The sequence below is a fragment of the Bolinopsis microptera genome, chromosome 10 (genome assembly GCF_026151205.1).
Source record: "Bolinopsis microptera isolate Bmic1 chromosome 10, MBARI_Bmic_1.0, whole genome shotgun sequence".
NCBI classification, from domain to species: domain Eukaryota; kingdom Metazoa; phylum Ctenophora; class Tentaculata; order Lobata; family Bolinopsidae; genus Bolinopsis; species Bolinopsis microptera.
Genome location: NC_087081.1, coordinates 4,658,158 through 4,679,098, shown reverse-complemented (window position 1 = coordinate 4,679,098; position 20,941 = coordinate 4,658,158). Strand labels below are relative to the sequence as shown.

General features: G+C 41.9%; 2 protein-coding genes across 2 annotated transcripts in view; one reads left to right on the top strand and one right to left on the bottom strand.

Annotated features, from left to right (window-relative positions):
- Positions 1-250: 250 nt before the first annotated feature.
- The window catches only part of LOC134822425 (adhesion G-protein coupled receptor G6-like), a 105,702-nt gene continuing 85,011 nt past the window's right edge, over positions 251-20,941 (bottom strand). Inside the window, exon 11 of the mRNA XM_063833486.1 lies at positions 251-263. The gene's annotated coding sequence lies outside the window, so the exon portion shown is untranslated. The remainder of the gene's footprint in view (positions 264-20,941) is intronic.
- The window catches only part of LOC134822423 (cGMP-dependent 3',5'-cyclic phosphodiesterase-like), a 52,114-nt gene continuing 34,580 nt past the window's right edge, over positions 3,408-20,941 (top strand). Inside the window, 2 exon segments of the mRNA XM_063833484.1 lie at positions 3,408-3,506; positions 5,240-5,307. Of these exon segments, the coding sequence (XP_063689554.1) occupies positions 3,455-3,506; positions 5,240-5,307 (120 nt within the window). The 5' untranslated portion in view covers positions 3,408-3,454.

Below are 20,941 nucleotides of genomic sequence, written 5' to 3'. Positions count from 1 at the left end.
TCTCTCTCTCTCTCTCTCTCTCTCTCTCTCTCTCTCTCTCTCTCTCTCTCTCTCTCTCTCTCTCTCTCTCTCTCTCTCTCTCTCTCTCTCTCTCTCTCTCTCTCTCTCTCTCTCTCTCTCTCTCTCTCTCTCTCTCTCTCTCTCTCTCTCTCTCTCTCTCTCTCTCTCTCTCTCTCTCCAGGTTATAAGTAGTCTGACTAGACTGGCATGTGTACAGTTACTTGGTTACTAAGTTGCTGCAGTTGGGATCATTCCATATCAACCTAGGGCGTCGGTAACGATCCTGGCGGCTTGCCAAACAAGGGCATAGTGGAGGGGCGGACACTCCATTACAACAAACCACGACAAATAACTCTTTAAAATGACGTCAAAAAGACGTCAAAACCAAAATGATAACTACGTTAACGAACTACCAAGTTGCTCTCGGGGAGTGTGGGGAGATCGGGGAGTAGAGCTGTCAGAGCCCGTCAGGGTGGGTGGGATTACAACAGTTCGCTGGTACTCAGAGTGGTTCGCCAGTTTCTCTAGTTACATAGCTGGTTTGGTGCTGGAGGGAGGATTTGACAGATATTTTAATCTGGCGTGAGAGCAAACATTGATTTGGTGGAGTTATTAAAGGTGTTGGGAAAGGTTTGAGTTATGGGTTCTTGCTAAATAGTTTAAGAGACTTAAAGAGGTTGGCTCTGCTGAAAATGGGAGCGGACACCCTCTTAACCAGAAATAAGTGCTGCATGCATTTGATGATCAGAATATTGGAGGCCCGGTGGGAATTTTATTAAATTTTAAATTTCTGTTGCCAGTTGCCACCGAACATTTTCACAGTAAAAAGTTTATTCAGGTATGCGATTAAAACTAGCTCGATCCGGAGTTGTCATTTTTAACCCATTTCTATATCAGCGTCTGCAAATTGCTTCTTTCGAACATACGTCATTCTATTTACTTCTTCATTACTTTACATCTATATAATATTAAAAGTTCATAGTTGGCAACTGAGATCCTCACTTACGTTGTAGGTATAAATATCATCTTCACTGAAGCTACCATCATGTTGCACCTCTGGGGCCACTTCTGCAGTCTTTATATTTAGCTTGTTCACACCTACAGAATGCTCATGGATACCTCCAAATATCACCCTACTTCTACATTACCAAATATATCTCTTTTTTTTGATAAAATTTATATCTTTCAAAATCATTAGTGCAGTTCATTAGTAAAGTGCGAGCAAGGCTTGTGATTCGAATAAACTAAACTGCTTTAAGGGTACTATACCGTTTATGAGTTGCATTATCAGGTTCACAATATGTCCAAAAGGGGGCCTTATATTCTGACATAATAAGACGAACGTTCCCATTAAATCATATGATTGATTTTTTCATAATGCTTGCAGGATCAATATAAAAGAAAACAACAAAATGTTACCATCACAGAATACAGAATAGGTTTACTTCGGTAGGTGTTCCTAGGTGATTACATGATCACATAGCCAGCTCTAACCCTTTACTTGATTAATCTGAGTTTTATTTTACAGGTGTTTGATAATTCTGAATTAATGAAACTTTAACAGCGTGTAGTGTCCCTCTGTATTAAGGTGGTGTGTTGTTTGTTGCCGGAGTCGGAATGCCAGTAATAATGCCAGTAATAATGCCAGTAATAATGCCAGTAATAATGCCAGTAATAATGCCAGTAATAATGCCAGTAATAATGCCAGTAATAATGCCAGTAATAATGCCAGTAATAATGCCAGTAATAATGCCAGTAATAATGCCAGTAATAATGCCAGTAATAATGCCAGTAATAATGCCAGTAATAATGCCAGTAATAATGCCAGTAATAATGCCAGTAATAATGCCAGTAATAATGCCAGTAATAATGCCAGTAATAATGCCAGTAATAATGCCAGTAATAATGCCAGTAATAATACCAGTAATAATGCCAGTAATAATGCCAGTAATAATGCCAGTAATAATGCCAGTAATAATGCCAGTAATAATGCCAGTAATAATGCCAGTAATAATGCCAGTAATAATGCCAGTAATAATGCCAGTAATAATGCCAGTAATAATGCCAGTAATAATGCCAGTAATAATGCCAGTAACGGCATTCGTTCATTTCTAGTAAAAGTATTCGGTGTTTTGTACTTGATAAAGTGCATGGCCTCCCGTATTTTAGGTTCTTTTACGGTTTCTATTTTCACTGTCAACGTCTGTAACACTGTTTTCCGACAATAAACAACGTGATATACTTTATAACTATCGGTATTATTATTACGAGCTTTTGTCAGCTCTTACGCGGACGTTGGAAAATGACTTGACATTTATGGAAAATAATAATATGTCAACACTGCAGGACTATTACGTTTATTGATGTGATATCCTTGAATTGTTGTTGGTCGTAAAAAGCTGAAACTAGTCGAGTTTGTTAGTTTTTATCACCCTGTGATAGGATGTTTGGTTCGCTTCTTGTGTACATCGTACTCAACTATCCTTTGATGAATGCTTGTTAATTTTTTGTGTTTCAAGTTTTGCGACTGTCAATTACTGATAATTATTAAATATTATCAGCCCTTTGTTGTTTAATGTTTGGCCACAAATCTACCATTTTCTTCTAATATATTATTTGAATACCAAGCTGTTAAAAATGTCCGGCGAGGTTGATTTTCCAATAGTGCTTAACTTTTACGATTAATAAATCCATGTTACTTTAACGATTAAATTAATTTAGATATTATGATGTTAATGTTTAACTGTCAAGTGTCCAGTGACGAAGTTCAGTTTTCCTTGACTGTTCGAAAGCACAAGTCATCTCCAAATATTGGGAGGGGCAAACTTACAAGTTCATGTAATACATGTAATGAAAGCTGTATTTACTTATTAATTATGTCACGCAGCAGGTCATTAGGTCACGCGTGATAAAAGGTCAGTCTTTAAATTTGGGACTGAATTTTGCAACAATATTGTTATCACCCTTCAAAATACACTAATTATTCCACTTGTTAAATTTTTGTGTAGCTTTATCGTTAGGTCCCTTTAACTCTTTAAGATTAAAAATAAATGTGAAAATCCTCTTCAAAACCGTTTATTCTCGTATTATATGCTATTTATAGACCATAGCTCCCACAATTGGAGAATTTGCTCCTAAAATACATTTATACAGAAAGCATCCTTACAATGTTAACGATGATAATGAGGAAGCCAATCATTCGACTTATATGGCTAACGGAACACCTTATTTTGCTCACTTATAAGTTAATTTGACAGAGTTTTCGCATTTATTGTTATTTGTTAATAGATATTTATGGATAAGAATGAATATTAGTTATTACAATCAATGATAATGGTTTTCTAATTAATTAATCATATGATTACTAAATAATTACCTAATTATTAACTGACTGCACGTGTAGGATGTGATTGGAGCGAGGTTACACGTACCATGTGACACTCATGTGATACTGATGGGTAATGGAATCTCGTTTTGGAAGCTACGAAGCACTCTTGTCACCGTTGGTAAGACTTCTGTCAATAGTTTACATATTATTACATTATAAATATGTGTGATAAAGTTACTCTGCTATAAAATCTTACATCAGGGAAGCAAAATATGACTGAAATTAATCTTTCCTGTCAACCCTAAACAATAATAATACTTGTGTCCGTATTTCACCTATTAAAAGTACGAATATGATAATGAACTAAACAATAAAATATTCAACATTTTGTTAATAATAATACGCTGCGGTTGTCGTTGTAAGATCGAGAATATATATTTAAAGATGTAATTACCTGGTTGAATATTTAACCTTGTCAGCTGCCACCTTACTCCGGAGCAGATATATTCTATAACAGACTTACAGATGGTTACAATACAATTTGAGCATTGAGCATATCATTAGGGATTAAATATTAATTCATCTTCCAGAAGACTCTAATTTTTGGAAGTTTGTCCAAACAAAATCAGTTCAAAGTTTAACCGTATACGGTCTTTCAAAAAAAATTGGCTGCCTGTCAGGACTTAAGAAATTCCGCTGCTACCACTACCGACAAACTAACCAATACGCTGCCGACAGCACTGGTTATATTCCTCCAATTGGACACTGAATATTTTGACACTTATTCTGATTTTGTTTCTCCCAACCCCAGCATGTGCCTTTGAAAGATGTCCGTAAGTTTGAGGGGAGCTTTAAATGAATTTATAAGGCATTAAATTGGGGGCGGTGACTGAGATTAATGAAGCAAGCTGACAAGCGAGAACACGTCAGGTAACAACTGGCCGGTTTAATTGTCTCCCAGAGGGTGACAGGTCCCTGTAGTTTGAGTAACAATATCTGTCCAACTGAGCTGTGAGCAGGACATTGAGCACCACCTGAGTTTTTCATTAGCATTATTTCATTTTGAATGCTGCTCCAGTGTGAAGTTTCATACACATACAGGGGGTGGTGTGGTTTTACGTGAGTACCAATCTGTGCCACTCTGTCACTCGTTTGGTGTTTCCTCGACAAGTTCTGGGGAATTTACACTAAAATGGAAATACTGCTCTCGTTGGTGATTCATATAATTATGGAATATTATTATATAGATTTAATAAACATTTATACAATCAAATATATACAATATACTGTGGAGTTTATTCCGCGATTATGTCATACGTCATTATCCGCGAACACCATAAAGGATAAGGCGATAGAAAAAATAATCGATATAGGGATAAAGTAAGGACTGATAAATGTTAGTGTACTCTTATCTAAGTAAAAGTCGGATATGGTAGACACTTAGACACTTTGTTGAAATTCTCTTTCCCACATACTGTGACCACGTATATAATAATTATAAATGATATCTCTCTCTGCCATGAAACATGGCTAACCTTTTAAACTATGATTTAAAACTTCAACCTAAACTTAAACTCAACTGGGCTCTCCTGTGTCACCAAACTAGACAAATAAGTAATTTTAGATTATTATATTTTTTTATATTTGTATAATAAGTATATTGACGTAGTGGATGGTTGAGGGGGTTTCAAGCACAGGTCACTCTCAAATCCAAAGATTAGCAGTGGCCTTCGGCACTTGAAACCTCTTGAAACCTCACCTGATTTATTTATTATTGATATTGTTTGATTGTGCCGTAAAAATAAATATTTGTTTTAATAAAATATTTTTTTATTAAAAATCATTTCTTGGTGTTTCAATGAATATAGGCAGAAACAAAATATTTCCTTGTGTTTGATTTTATATTTTCAGGATCACGGGAGGTAGAGCACACTAACAAAGTACAAAGCGCTTCTTCCGATACCTCTCTACAGCACTACGTAAGTTGTATCATGAAATACGTTTTTCAAAATATCTACTATTTAACCTAAAGATTTTGATAATCTTTGATAATAAGAGTGCGGTACACTTTTGTAAATTCTTAAAATTTAGAATTAAGAGTTCCCCTATATTAATTACTATACGTTATATAGCCCTAAAAAGCCCTAAATCTAGAGTTAGGAGTCCACTGTGTTGTGCAAATAACATAGAGCGTGACATCTTCTCCCTGTACTAAAACCGTAAAAGATACACAGTGCTAACAGTGGGGAAGTGTACTGCCTCACTACTCGTGTGCTTGGTAGCGTCTGTCCGTACTCAGCACAATGTGCGGGATCAGGGAAGCTTCAATGGCTTGCTTTGTGCGGGCGAGATATGAATATAGGAGGAAATATGCTGTGAATGTGCTGAAATATGCGGTGAATATAGGGAACTAAGCAGTTAATGCTACAAATTTATGCTGAGCAGTGAGCGATTAACGTGATCTTTTGTTAGACTGAGTGACCACCTTGATTGTGTTTAATCTTCTCTGATCACTAGTAATTCTGATTTGGCACCTCTCCAACTAATTCTGATCGGTCATCTCCAGACCATCTGAATTCTGATCGTTCACAAAGTTTTCTCAAAAATCTTCCTCCTTTAAAAGTTTAAACAGAGCTGCGGAGGAGCGGGTGTACAGTGTTACAGTGTAACTAGTGAGATATTATAATAATTCAAATGACACTGTGAGCTCACAAGAGGGTCACAGTGTCTCTCTCTCTCTCTCTCTCTCTCTCTCTCTCTCTCTCTCTCTCTCTCTCTCTCTCTCTCTCTCTCTCTCTCTCTCTCTCTCTCTCTCTCTCTCTCTCTCTCTCTCTCTCTCTCTCTCTCTCTCTCTCTCTCTCTCTCTCTCTCTCTCTCTCTCTCTCTCTCTCTCTCTCTCTCTGTCTCTCTCTCTGTGTGTGCCGGGTGTTACTGGGGCCTACCTACTACCTGATCATACCCAATAAGACAAATGATATGAGCTGAAAGTGTGTATTATCAGATTGCACTGTAGTATCAAACAGCTGATAGAGAGTTGGAGGGGAGGAGGGGAGGAGGGGAGGAGGGGAGGAGGGGAGGAGGGGAGGAGGGGAGGAGGGGAGGAGGGGAGGAGGGGAGGAGGGGAGGAGGGGAGGAGGGGAGGAGGGGAGGAGGGGAGGAGGGGAGGAGGGGAGGAGGGGAGGAGGGGAGGAGGGGAGGAGGGGAGGAGGGGAGGAGGGGAGGAGGGGAGGAGGGGAGGAGGGGAGGAGGGGAGGAGGGGAGGAGGGGAGGAGGGGAGGAGGGGAGGAGGGGAGGAGGGGAGGAGGGGAGGAGGGGAGGAGGGAGGAGGGGAGGAGGGGAGGAGGGGAGGAGGGGAGGAGGGGAGGAGGGGAGGAGGGGAGGAGGGGAGGAGGGGAGGAGGGGAGGAGGGAGGAGGGGAGGAGGGGAGGAGGGGAGGAGGGGAGGAGGGGAGGAGGGGAGGAGGGGAGGAGGGGAGGAGGGGAGGAGGGGAGGAGGGGAGGAGGGGAGGAGGGGAGGAGGGGAGGAGGGGAGGAGGGGAGGAGGGGAGGAGGGGAGGAGGGGAGGAGGGGAGGAGGGGAGGAGGGGAGGAGGGGAGGAGGGAGGAGGGGAGGAGGGGAGGAGGGGAGGAGGGGAGGAGGGGAGGAGGGGAGGAGTGGAGGAGGGGAGGAGGGGAGGAGGGGAGGAGTGTCTCTCTCTCTCTCTCTCTCTCTGTGTGCCGGGTGTTACAGGCCACAGGGGCCTACCTACTACCTGATCATACCCAATAAGACAAATGATATGAGCTGAAAGTGTGTATTATCAGATAGCACTGTAGTATCAAACAGCTGCTATCTGGAGGAGGGGAGGAGGGGAGGAGGGGAGGAGGGGAGGAGGGGAGGAGGGGAGGAGGGGAGGAGGGGAGGAGGGGAGGAGGGGAGGAGGGGAGGAGGGGAGGAGGGGAGGAGGGGAGGAGGGGAGGAGGGGAGGAGGGGAGGAGGGGAGGAGGGAGGAGGGGAGGAGGGGAGGAGGGGAGGAGGGGGGAGGAGGGGAGGAGGGGAGGAGGGGAGGAGGGGAGGAGGGGAGGAGGGAGGAGGGGAGGAGGGGAGGAGGGGAGGAGGGGAGGAGGGGAGGAGGGGAGGAGGGGAGGAGGGGAGGAGGGGAGGAGGGGAGGAGGGGAGGAGGGGAGGAGGGGAGGAGGGGAGGAGGGGAGGAGGGGAGGAGGGGAGGAGGGGAGGAGGAAAGGAGGAACGGAGGGGAGGGGAATGCTAAGATAGTAAACATGCTAATATAAAACCAAAATAACTAATAACTATTAGTATACGCCGAACCAATTTCTGGATCTGGAAGTAAGATCAATTATACTAAAACTTTCTAAGCAAAATCAAAACAAAATTCTATAAGAAATATGATTTTCATGCTCCTCAAGAATATCAACATCTTAGCGAATCAAGAATCTAAAAAACCCAACAAAACTATTGAAACACGCGTTTTGAAAAGCGTAAGTTTATCAGTTGTCTTGTGTTTCAACTGGATGCTTCACCAATCCGATCACCTCTGACTTACCTGAGTACCTGAGAATTATCATCAAGCTTTTTAACTATTTCGATATTTATAAAATTATAAAACAGGATATGTGAAAATCTCCCTGGTTTCGTTACGCACAATTTATTGAATTGGTGAAATTGTAAAAAGTTTGGTCAGTCTTATACTTACTTACCTTACTATCTGGAAAGTTTGGATGATATCGTATAGTATGATGTGGGATACATTTTTAAAAGTAATTGCTTAAAAAGATTAATTGTTTGCAATTTGGATTAGTTTTGTCGAGTGTCCTTCAGGATCATAAGAGTTGGACTTTCCGTTCCGTATGTTCCGCGGAACAATATTTGACGAAAGTCGATTATCTCGAGATCTGAATGATAGAATTTCTTTAAACTTTCCAGATAGTTACATGGCTATAAGACGGATAATCTGAGCAAGTTTGGGCGAATTTCTATGTGCCAAACTAAAGATATGACTTCAAACACAAGAAAATATCTCAAAGAATGATAGAATTTCTTTAAACTTTCCAGATAGTTACATGGCAATAAGACGGATAATCTGAGCGAGTTTGGGCGAATTTCTATGTGCCAAACTTGAGATATGACTTCAAACACATGAAAAGATCTCAAATTGGCGGTTTCGGAACAATATTTGACGAAAGTCGATTATCTCGAGATCTGAATGATAGAATTTCTTTAAACTTTCCAGATAGTTACATGGCAATAAGACGGATAATCTGAGCGAGTTTGGGCGAATTTCTATGTGCCAAACTTGAGATATGACTTCAAACACAAGAAAATATCTTAAATTGGCGCGTTCTAGCGGAACGCAGGCATATATCTCGATATCTGAATGATAGAATTTCTTTAAACTTTCCAGATAGTTACATGGCAATAAGACGGATAATCTGAGCGAGTTTAGGCGAATTTCTATGTGCCAAACTTGAGATATGACTTCAAACACAAGAAAATATCTCAAATTTGAGCATTCTAGCGGAACGCAGGCATTTATCTCGAGATCTGAATGATAGAATTTCTTTAAACTTTCCAGATAGTTACATGGCAATAAGACGGATAATCTGAGCGAGTTTGGGCGAATTTCTATGTGCCAAACTTGAGATATGACTTCAAACACAAGAAAATATCTCAAATTTGAGCATTCTAGCGGAACGCAGGCATAAATCTCGAGATCTGAATGATAGAATTTCTTTAAACTTTCCAGATAGTTACATGGCAATAAGACGGATAATCTGAGCGAGTTTGGGCGAATTTCTATGTGCCAAACTTGAGATATGACTTCAAACACAAGAAAATATCTCAAATTGGCGGTTTCGGAACAATATTTGACGAAAGTCGATTATCTCGAGATCTGAATGATAGAATTTCTTTAAACTTTCCAGATAGTTACATGGCAATAAGACGGATAATCTGAGCGAGTTTGGGCGAATTTCTATGTGCCAAACTTGAGATATGACTTCAAACACAAGAAAATTGGCGCGTTCTAGCGGAACGCAGGCATATATCTCGAGATCTGAATGATAGAATTTCTTTAAACTTTCCAGATAGTTACATGGCAATAAGACGGATAATCTGAGCGAGTTTAGGCGAATTTCTATGTGCCAAACTTGAGATATGACTTCAAACACAAGAAAATATCTCAAATTTGAGCATTCTAGCGGAACGCAGGCATATATCTCGAGATCTGAATGATAGAATTTCTTTAAACTTTCCAGATAGTTACATGGCAATGAAACGGATTAACTTAGCGAGTTTGGGCGAATTTCTATGTGCCAAACTTGAGATATGACTTCAAACACAAGAAAATTGGCGCGTTCTAGCGGAACGCAGGCATATATCTCGAGATCTGAATGATAGAATTTCTTTAAACTTTCCAGATAGTTACATGGCAATAAGACGGATAATCTGAGCGAGTTTAGGCGAATTTCTATGTGCCAAACTTGAGATATGACTTCAAACACAAGAAAATATCTCAAATTTGAGCATTCTAGCGGAACGCAGGCATATATCTCGAGATCTGAATGATAGAATTTCTTTAAACTTTCCAGATAGTTACATGGCAATGAAACGGATTAACTTAGCGAGTTTGGGCGAATTTCTATGTGCCAAACTTGAGATATGACTTCAAACACATGAAAAGATCTCAAATTGGCGGTTTCGGAACAATATTTGACGAAAGTCGATTATTTCGAGATCTGAATCTCTGAATGATATGATTTCATTAAACTTTCCAGATAGTTACATGGCAATAAGACGGATAATCTGAGCGAGTTTGGGCGAATTTCTATGTGCCAAACTTGAGATATGACTTCAAACACAAGAAAATATCTCAAATTGGCGCGTTCTAGCGGAACGCAGGCATATATCTCGAGATCTGAATGATAGAATTTCTTTAAACTTTCCAGATAGTTACATGGCAATAAGACGGATAATCTGAGCGAGTTTGGGGCGAATTTCTATGTGCCAAACTTGAGATATGATTTCAAACACATGAAAAGATCTCAAATTGGCGGTTTCGGAACAATATTTGACGAAAGTCGATTATCTCGAGATCTGAATGATAGAATTTCTTTAAACTTTCCAGATAGTTACATGGCAATAAGACGGATAATCTGAGCGAGTTTGGGCGAATTTCTATGTGCCAAACTTGAGATATGACTTCAAACACATGAAAAGATCTCAAATTGGCGGTTTCGGAACAATATTTGACGAAAGTCGATTATCTCGAGATCTGAATGATAGAATTTCTTTAAACTTTCCAGATAGTTACATGGCAATAAGACGGATAATCTGAGCGAGTTTGGGCGAATTTCTATGTGCCAAACTTGAGATATGACTTCAAACACAAGAAAATATCTTAAATTGGCGCGTTCTAGCGGAACGCAGGCATATATCTCGATATCTGAATGATAGAATTTCTTTAAACTTTCCAGATAGTTACATGGCAATAAGACGGATAATCCGAGCGAGTTTAGGCGAATTTCTATGTGCCAAACTTGAGATATGACTTCAAACACAAGAAAATATCTCAAATTTGAGCATTCTAGCGGAACGCAGGCATTTATCTCGAGATCTGAATGATAGAATTTCTTTAAACTTTCCGGATAGTTACATGGCAATAAGACGGATAATCTGAGCGAGTTTGGGCGAATTTCTATGTGCCAAACTTGAGATATGACTTCAAACACAAGAAAATATCTCAAATTTGAGCATTCTAACGCAGGCATAAATCTCGAGATCTGAATGATAGAATTTCTTTAAACTTTCCAGATAGTTACATGGCAATGAAACGGATTAACTTAGCGAGTTTGGGCGAATTTCTATGTGCCAAACTTGAGATATGACTTCAAACACAAGACAATATCTCAAATTGGCGCGTTCTAGCGGAACGCAGGCATATATCTCGAGATCTGAATGATAGAATTTCTTTAAACTTTCCAGATAGTTACATGGCAATGAAACGGATTAACTTAGCGAGTTTGGGCGAATTTCTATATGTGCCAAACTTGAGATATGACTTCAAACACATGAAAACATCTCAAATTGGCGGTTTCGGAACAATATCTGACGAAAGTCGATTATCTCGAGATCTGAATGATGTAATTTCTTTAAACTTTCTAGATAGTTACATGGCAATAAGACGGATAATCTGAGCGAGTTTGGGCGAATTTCTATGTGCCAAACTTGAGATATGACTTCAAACACAAGAAAATATCTTAAATTGGCGCGTTCTAGCGGAACGCAGGCATATATCTCGAGATCTGAATGATAGAATTTCTTTAAACTTTCCAGATAGTTACATGGCAATAAGACGGATAATCTGAGCGAGTTTAGGCGAATTTCTATGTGCCAAACTTGAGATATGACTTCAAACACAAGAAAATATCTCAAATTTGAGCATTCTAGCGGAACGCAGGCATTTATCTCGAGATCTGAATGATAGAATTTCTTTAAACTTTCCAGATAGTTACATGGCGATAAGACGGATAATCTGAGCGAGTTTGGGCGAATTTCTATGTGCCAAACTTGAGATATGACTTCAAACACAAGACAATATCTCAAATTGGCGCGTTCTAGCGGAACGCAGGCATATATCTCGAGATCTGAATGATAGAATTTCTTTAAACTTTCCAGATAGTTACATGGCAATGAAACGGATTAACTTAGCGAGTTTGGGCGAATTTCTATATGTGCCAAACTTGAGATTTGACTTCAAACACATGAAAACATCTCAAATTGGCGGTTTCGGAACAATATCTGACGAAAGTCGATTATCTCGAGATCTGAATGATGTAATTTCTTTAAACTTTCTAGATAGTTACATGGCAATAAGACGGATAATCTGAGCGAGTTTGGGCGAATTTCTATGTGCCAAACTTGAGATATGACTTCAAACACAAGAAAATATCTCAAATTGGTGTCCCCAGTCCTCCTCCTCCTCCTCCTCCTTCTACGTCATACTCCTCGTCCTCCTCCTCATTCCTCTTCGTCCTCGTCAGTCCTTCTTCTCCTCATCAGTCCTTTACATCCTCCTTCTCCTCCTTCTTCTCTTCCTCCTCCTCCTTATCCTCATCCTCCCCTCCTCTCCCTCCCCCTCATCCCCTCCTCCTCCTCCTCCTTTTTCCCTCCTCCCTCTCATCCCCAGTCCTCTTCCTCCTAAGTCATCCTCTTCCTCCTCCTGCTCTCCTGAGTCCTCCTCCTCCTCGTCAGCCCCCTCCTCCTTCTCGTCAGCCCCCTCATCCTCCTCATCAGTTCTCCTCCTCCTGAGTCCTCCTCCTCCCCCTCATCCCCAGTCCTCCTCCTCCTTCTCCTCATCCTCCTCCTCCTGAGTCCTTCTCCTCCTGAGTCCCCCTGAGTCCACCTCCTCCTGAGTCCACCTCCTCCAGAGTCCTCTTCCTCCTCCACCTCTTCCTCCTGAGTCCTCCTCCTCCTGAGTCCTCCTCCTTCTCCCCCTCCTCCCCCTCATCCCCAGTCCTCCTCTTCTTCCTCCCCCTCCTCCTCCTCCTTCTCCTCCTAAGTCATCCTCTTCATCTTTCTCCTTAGTCCCCCTCCTTCTCGTCAGTCCTCCTCTTCCTCCTCATCAGTCCTCCTCCCCCACCTCCCCCACCTCCCCCTCATCCCCTCCTCCTCCTCCTCCCACTCCTCTCCCTGCTCCCCCTCATCCCCTCATCCTCCTCCTCCTCAGTCCTCCTCCTCGTCAGTCCTTCTCCCTCTCCTCATCATCCTCCTCCTTCTCCACCTCCTTCTCCTCCTTCTCCTCCTCCTCCTCCTCAGTCATCATCTTACTCCTCAGTCCATCTCCTCCTCCCAAGGTAGGTACCCCCTCATCCCATTCTCCTCCTCCTCAGTCCTCCTCCTCCTCGTTAGTCATCCTCCTCCTCCTTATCAGTCCCCCTCCTCCACCTACTTCTCCTCCTTCTCCTCCTGCTCCTCCTCCCCCTCCTCTCCCTCCTCCCTCTCATCCCCTCCCCTCCTCCCCCTCTTCCCCCTCCTCTCCCTCCTCCCCCTCATCCCCTCATCCTTCTCCTCCTCAGTCCTCCTCCTCGTCAGTCCTTCTCCTTCTCCTCATCATCCTCCTCCTTCTCCACCTCCTTCTCCTCCTTCTCCTCCTCCTCCTCCTCAGTCATCATCTTACTCCTCAGTCCATCTCCTCCTCCCAAGGTAGGTACCCCCTCATCCCATTCTCCTCCTCCTCCTCAGTCCTCCTCCTCCTCGTTAGTCATCCTCCTCCTCCTTATCAGTCCCCCTCCTCCACCTACTTCTCCTCCTTCTCCTCCTGCTCCTCCTCCCCCTCCTCTCCCTCCTCCCTCTCATCCCCTCCCCTCCTCCCCCTCTTCCCCTCCTCTCCCTCCTCCCCCTCATCCCCTCATCCTCCTCCTCCTCAGTCCTCCTCCTCGTCAGTCCTTCTCCTTCTCCTCATCAGTCCTCCTCCTTCTCCACCTCCTTCTCCTCCTCCTCCTCCTCAGTCATCATCTTACTCCTCAGTCCTTCTCCTCAGTCATCATCCTACTCCTCCTCCCCCTCCTCTCCCTCCTCAGCCTCATCCCCTCCTCCTCCTCAGTCCTCCTCCTCCTCCTTTTCCTCCTCAGTCCTCCACATCCTCATCTTCCTCTTCCTCCTGAGTCTTCCTCCTCCTGAGTCTCCCCGAGTCCTCCTCCCCCACCTCCTCCTTCTCCTCCTCCTCCTCCCCCTCCTCTCCCTCCTCCCCCTCCTCCCCTTCTCCTCCTCCTCGTCAGTCGTCCTCCTCCTCGTCATCAGTCCTCCTCCTCCATCTCTTCTTCTCCTTCTCCTCTTCCTCATCATCCTCCTCAGCCCTCCTCCTCCTCAGTCCTTCTCCTCCTCCTCTTCCCCCTTCTGTCTCTCCTCCCCCTCATCCCATCCTCCTCCTCCTCAGTCCTTATTTTCTTCCTCAGTTCTAATCCTCGGTTCTCCTTATCCTCATCTTCCTCCTCCTGGGTCCCCCTGAGTCCTCCTCCTCCTGAGTCCCCCTGAGTCCTCCTCCTCCTGAGTCTTCATCCTCCTCCTGAGCCTTCCTCCTCCTGAGTCCTTCTCCTGAGTCCACCTCCTCCTGGGTCCTCTTCCTCCTCCACCTCCTCCTCCTCCTCTTCCTCCTCCACCTCCTCGTCTTGAGTCCTCATCCTCCTCCTGAGTTTTCCTCCTCCTGAGTCCTCCTCCTCCTGAGTCCACCTCCACCTGAGTCCTCTTCCTCCTCCTCCTCTTCCTCCTCCACCTCTTCCTCCTGAGTCCTCCTCCTCCTGAGTCCTCCTCCTGAGTCCACCTCCTCCTGAGTCCTTTTCCTCCTCCAACTCCTCCTCCTCTTCCTCAGTCCTCCTCATCCTCATCCTCCTCCTCCTAAGTCCTCCTCCTGAGTCAACACTCCACATCCTCCTCAGTCCTCTTCCTCCTCCACCTCTTCCTCCTCCTCCTCCTTTTCCTCAGTCCTCCTCCTCCTGAGTCATCCTCCTCCTAAGTCCACCTCCTCCTGAGTCCTCTTCCCTTACACCTCCTCCTCTTCCTCCTCCTCCTCTTCCCCATTCATATCTCAAGTTTGGCACATAGAAATTCGCCCTAACTCGCTCAGATTATCCGTCTTATAGCCATGTAACTATCCGGAAAGTTTAAAGAAATTCTATCATTCAGATCTCGAGATATATGCCTGTGTTCCACTAGAAACCGCCAATATGAAGATATTTTCTTGTGTTTGAAGTCATATCTCCATTTTGGCATTCTCCCAAACTCTCACACATTATCTGTCATATAGCCATCTAACTATCTGGAAAGTTTAAAGAAAATCTAACTGTCAGATCTTGAGAAAATCAAAAATATAGTCTAAGTTATTCACTAAAACACTCGATTTTCGAACTTTTTATTTGGAACAGATTTGTCGAAAGTCCTTCTGGATCATAATAAGTCAAGTGGACTTACTGTACGGCGCAAGTATATTTTGTAATGTAAATTTTCAAACAGTGGACAAAATCGGGCGAATATACACGCGCGCGCGCACACACTTATTTTGGCGGGCATCATGTTGGTCGAGAAATAACAATACAGTTATGCATCTTTTAAACCTTGAATTGCAGATGATCACAGCCTCCCTGTTTTAAATGACACGCCACCAGGATTCTGAAACCCAGTAAATTTTATTTTATTTTTTGCTTTAATGGTCGCTTGTATTGATCCCAACTAGACTTAAGAATTAAAGATCAATGATGAACGATCGTTAATTATTAGATCTTTCAGCAGCGTAACAGTTGGACAAGCGACCCGGCGGTTTAATTAGAAGGAATTATCATAATTATGCAGATTAATTGGCGTAACTCCGTCTCATTAAATCGATGTGTTACTTGTCCAACTGTTAAGCTGCTAGGAGATGTAATACACTTTCATCGTTCCCCATGTAGCTTATAAACAATCGCCGAATTGTTGGATCTAATCAAATTTCCTAATAATGTTTTAAATCACTAAATGCTTAAATGAAAATATTCTTTGAATAATTTGATGTTTATTTGAACTTTCATTGATTATTCTATAAGTGTTCAAGACGATCCAAGTGGTAAATTTTTCGATTCTCGCTACACTCAGTTCGTTATACTTATATCTCTATATATAAAGACGGTTAACTTTGGCGAAATCTTCTGCGTCTTTAATTTTTGTTCATTTGAAGGTTTTGTCTTTATAAAAGGGCGTCTTTATAAAACAAACGGAGTGTATTTTAAGCAGGATCAAATTATATAGCATTCTGGGCAATAGTTCAGAAACAGCTCGTAGCCTGTAATCGTAAACCAGCCGTCTGTTCCACCATACTTGCCGGCTTTAGTTCGCCATAACATTCTTCAGTCACGAGGTACATTACAAATTTGAGAGGCTGTAATTTCGCATATTTTACCAAGTTGGTTAGTTAACCCTAATAAGATTAAAGCCATGGTATCGCGTTTTTCCTACACCAATTTAGCGTGACAAATGGACGCAGCGGTCACGATAGTTGTTTGGTAATAAGGTTCAAACTTTTAACAGTCTAATTTTGTTCAAGAAAGTTTGAGTAAGTGTGGACATTATGTGTGACTGAGTTTGGGTGACCGGCGTTCTATACTTTAAGTTTGTTGGCTCATTTCTGATCAATTCCATTTTAACTCGTTGATGATCATGCACTGTAATGAACAGCTATGCTCCACCCACATGCCATTGCTCCACTTTTATCAAATAGACATTAGACAAACTATTTGAAGGAAGCTTCTCGAACATTTCGAAGTTTTAAAGATAGGGGTAGGTATAGACACTTAATTATTCATTAAACCTTATAATTATAAACCAGTCGGTGGTCTTTGAAGTTTGATGGATTCGCAAAGTACCTGAAGTTCCAGATGTTATATTGTCACGGCTCACAGATGGGAGAGAGATAAGATGGGTTTATCACTCCACTTTTTAATGAGCGCGTTGTTGGTCATGGAAACCTCCCCACTGTGTCCGGAGAGTATGCAGCCTCCCTACTGTTAGCGCAGCCAGGCTTACAATTCCCTCCCTACTCTTAGCGCAGCCAGGCTTACAATTCCCTCCCTACTCTTAGCGCAGCCAGGCTTACAATTCCCTCCCTACTCTTAGCGCAGCCAGGCTTACAATTCCCTCCCTACTCTTAGCGCAGCCAGGCTTACAATTCCCTTCTGTGTTTGATCTGATACTCGGGCTCCCTACTCTTAGCGCAGCCAGGTTTACAATTCCCTTCTGTGTTTGATCTGATACTCGGGCTCGAGCTTACCTGCAACCAAACACTGCAGATGCTTACTTTTTACAGTTAACCCTGATTTTTCGCAGAGCCTGGGGAGAAAAAGCTGCGATAAGTCGGGGTTTATGATAAATTGGGGTTTTGTTTTCTAATAACCTAAATTTAAACAAGATTGGTATTCAAGTCCGCGTAGTCCTGTAGTTTGTAGGTACCCGTGCAGGGGCTGAAACAACCATGTTTGAAATAACTAATAAGATGTTTGAAGGCAGCGAGCTTGAAAAGGCCACACAGGATATGAGATGGCCAAGAAGAATCAAGGAAATCGGTGATTATTGAATCGGGATTGAATCGATTTCAATTTGGTCACAAGTTTGGACGAGATGGCCAAGTCCCAAGTAAAAATTGTTTATGATCTAACTTTACACTTAGCTATCTCGACAACCATACACAGGTGATATTAGGTACGGTTATTTTCTCTGTTATAATTCCACTGTACTTTCCGTGTCTTGCGCTTCTTATTTAATATTTTTAAGGCTTCAGAGAAGCAGCCTTGATAAGATTGTTAATTTTATAGTTTGAATTGCTTAAGCCTTAATAATATAAAGTTCTAAACAAAGGAGAAGTTGTCATTTAACTACAAAATGTCTCGTGTAACTGTGAACCTCACACACTACATACTAATTGAAAGAACCTGAATAAAGGGTCCTTATACAATTATAAAGGGTCTTATAATTATTCTGATATATCCTATTCTTACATTTAATTGAGTTTTTGTATTAACTGTGACCTCGAGAACACTGGACTTAGATAGAAAAAACTAAGAAATAAAAGACTCTTAAACAATTGAGGGAACTTAGCCTCAGTCTTATATATATCTTATTCTTAATTGAGCTTTTGTTCCCCCCTCTCCCGGCTACACCACCGCCACACTAACCTTCATCTCAAATTCTATCATGAACCTGAACACGCTCTCTGACTTTGTAGATATCTGAATAAGCTCACTTTGATCAATCGTGATCATACAAAAGAGCCCGGTTACGCTCCGTGATTTTAAACGAAACTGAGAATTGATTAAAGCGTTGTTGCAGTGTGAGTATTTTGAGTAAGACTATTAGTTAGAGGTCGTTTTGTGGAGGTATTTATAATGTTTCATGGGTGATGCGATCTTCTATATTTATATTTGCTATTTGCTATTTGCCTATATTTAGATAAATCTATAACGGTCGTCGCTGACAGGTGCAGATAACAGATTATGCTTTCATTTGGTCTTGACGTTGGGTTTGAGCGCTAGAAGGTACATAAAGTTCATTTTAGTGTCATTTTTACCAGGGATTCAGAACATGTAATGACATTTAAACGTAATTTTTTAGTAGGTTAATTAAGCAATGTTGTTTTTAGGAGGTGTGAGTCCGGGCGCACCAAATTTAATTTATAACCACACAGACGTAACTTGGTTTGTAATTACACGTGTAACATAACTTATAACACGTGTAACATAACACGTGTAACATAACTATTATACGTGTAACATAACTTATAACTACACTTACATAACTAGATTTTTTGCTGTAGCGTCTACCTGACCTACCCCCTTAAGTTACTGTAACGTTACAGAAAGGGATGCTATACAAATGCTTTGGTCGAGTTATTGTTAATTCCGGACCACCTTGTATTGTGACAATAATGTTTATTAATCGTTATATTAATATTCATTCACCTAAGTCATTTCACCATATGGAATTTAAGTAATTCCCTCGGTGTATGTTGGTAATATACAATGATAAATGGATAGTGGATACCACAGAATCACGATTTTGTAGTCTGTTTGTTGCCTACAAATCTTCTGCTATGTTTATATTCTAAACATAACGAAAGTATTAACCCCATTAGAGGTCTTCCGACACCATGAAAATCCAATCCTCACCGATCTTCACTCTGGCATTTTTCCAGTCGAACTCTGTAATCTGTATTGCCGAATTTTCCAAGAAAGTCTCTTCCCAAGATGACAAGTGAATTGTTACCAGGAATTGTCATTGGTTTCAGCTCATGCACCGTCTTCCATGTTGAGCTGATAGAGATATTACATCTGACTGGTTTTCCTGATATCTGTGCCCCACCTATACCGTGAATTTCTGTTCCATTGCTTGTCTTCAATTCCGGGAACAGTTCTGCACTCATTACAGATGTTCCTGCAACACTGTCAAAAAGGATGCTCACTTCTTTGTAGTCGGTGTTGGGCTCATTTTCCAATGTTACCAGGCCAAATAGTCATAAGCCGGATCCTCTATGGCTTTCATTGGCTGTGTATGAACAGAATGCTTTTTGCGCTCACGCTCCTTGCCTTGTTTGCTGTAGCAGTCTTTCTCATGGTGACCTCTCATCCTACATTTGCTACATAGTCTCTCTCGGCATGCTTCAGCTCGATGACCAATTCTGTTGCCTGTCCAACGTCTCTGGTTAGGGCGGTTGCCTCTCTGCCCTTTGAAGTTTTGACTTGGCGAGTTATTGAGTACTTGGTTGTCATCTGTATCGCCAAATACCTGTTGTTTAACACAATTCAGTTCTTCCATCATACTTCTAGCCCACTGCCCATGCCGGTGGTTTCTCATCCTCCTCTTCTTCAGCTGCAAACACATATTCATTAGTCTCCTGCTTGATTTGTCGTTCTAGTCCGTTATTATCCCTACTTTGAGTCGTTGTGAGCTTTTTCTTAACATCAGTAAATACTTGTGACATATTTGCTGTAGTCATATCTGAGACAAATAGCTCTTTGTTGTCTTTAACTTTAGGTCTTTTCTGAACCCGGTACAAAATTGAGGTATCTCATCATCACCATGTCATCGGGGATTTTGGCGGCTTTTCCCTCATTGGTTAGTACAAAGTAGAAAGCTATCAGTTCATTATACCCCTTTTTCATTGGCTTGCAAGCCCAGAAGTCGCTCTAAGAGTTGAGGGGTACGGGTGTCGGTGTCCCATCAATTAATGATTCCAACTCATTTAGAGCCGCTACGATAGTAGTCTTTGCTGCACAGCTTTCTGCAATCAGGATTTCTCCAGCGTCTCTTGCTCCATACGCTGGGAGAAGGTTTATCTGTTGCTTCTCTGTAACTAGGGCCGTAGCTGCAATGTACAGTCTACGCCAGTCACGCACCTTTTGACCAGGTTGCAGTTTTGGGCTATCCATCATCTTTGAGGAGTTATGTCACTTGGGGGGAATAATTCCGAGTCTGTGGCGTAGCGACTAGACTGCAAGTGAACCGATGAACCGGTAGCAAATGGAGAGGACGGGCCTGGTTTAATAATTGATATTGTGTTGTTTAATGTGTATTAGTAAAAGTGGTTTATAGCAAGTTTCATGTGTATTAGTAAATGTGATGATATACCTGTGAATGTACGAGGAGAAATGTAATAATGTATAACAGTATAATTATAAAGTTGCTCCTACTATTGAACAAGTTTGGATAAGTTGAACTTGTTCGTGTAAACTGTATAGTTTACACGAATATTTACAATAAGGAAGCTTCTTTCCGCAAACTTTCAGATCGGAATAAATGGAATAATAACATTGATATTGAAAAATCACCGATCTGGTCTGGCCTGCGTGCCGCGTGGTACTATTGTGTATTTGCATGCTGATAATTCAAATACCGCTAAATATTAACAGTAATATCAATTCACCCAAATCAAATTTCCAGACTGCCACAATTTCTTGGTTTTCAGAAAGCAAAATTCCGTTCCCTCCTGGAATGTTCACCACATTCCTCTACTCAGATTGAGTAAAGCACTGCTCAGACGGAACTGGTACTCACAGTTCTGTTGTTCTGATCACGTTTTCTAGCATTTGTCCAGCAACCT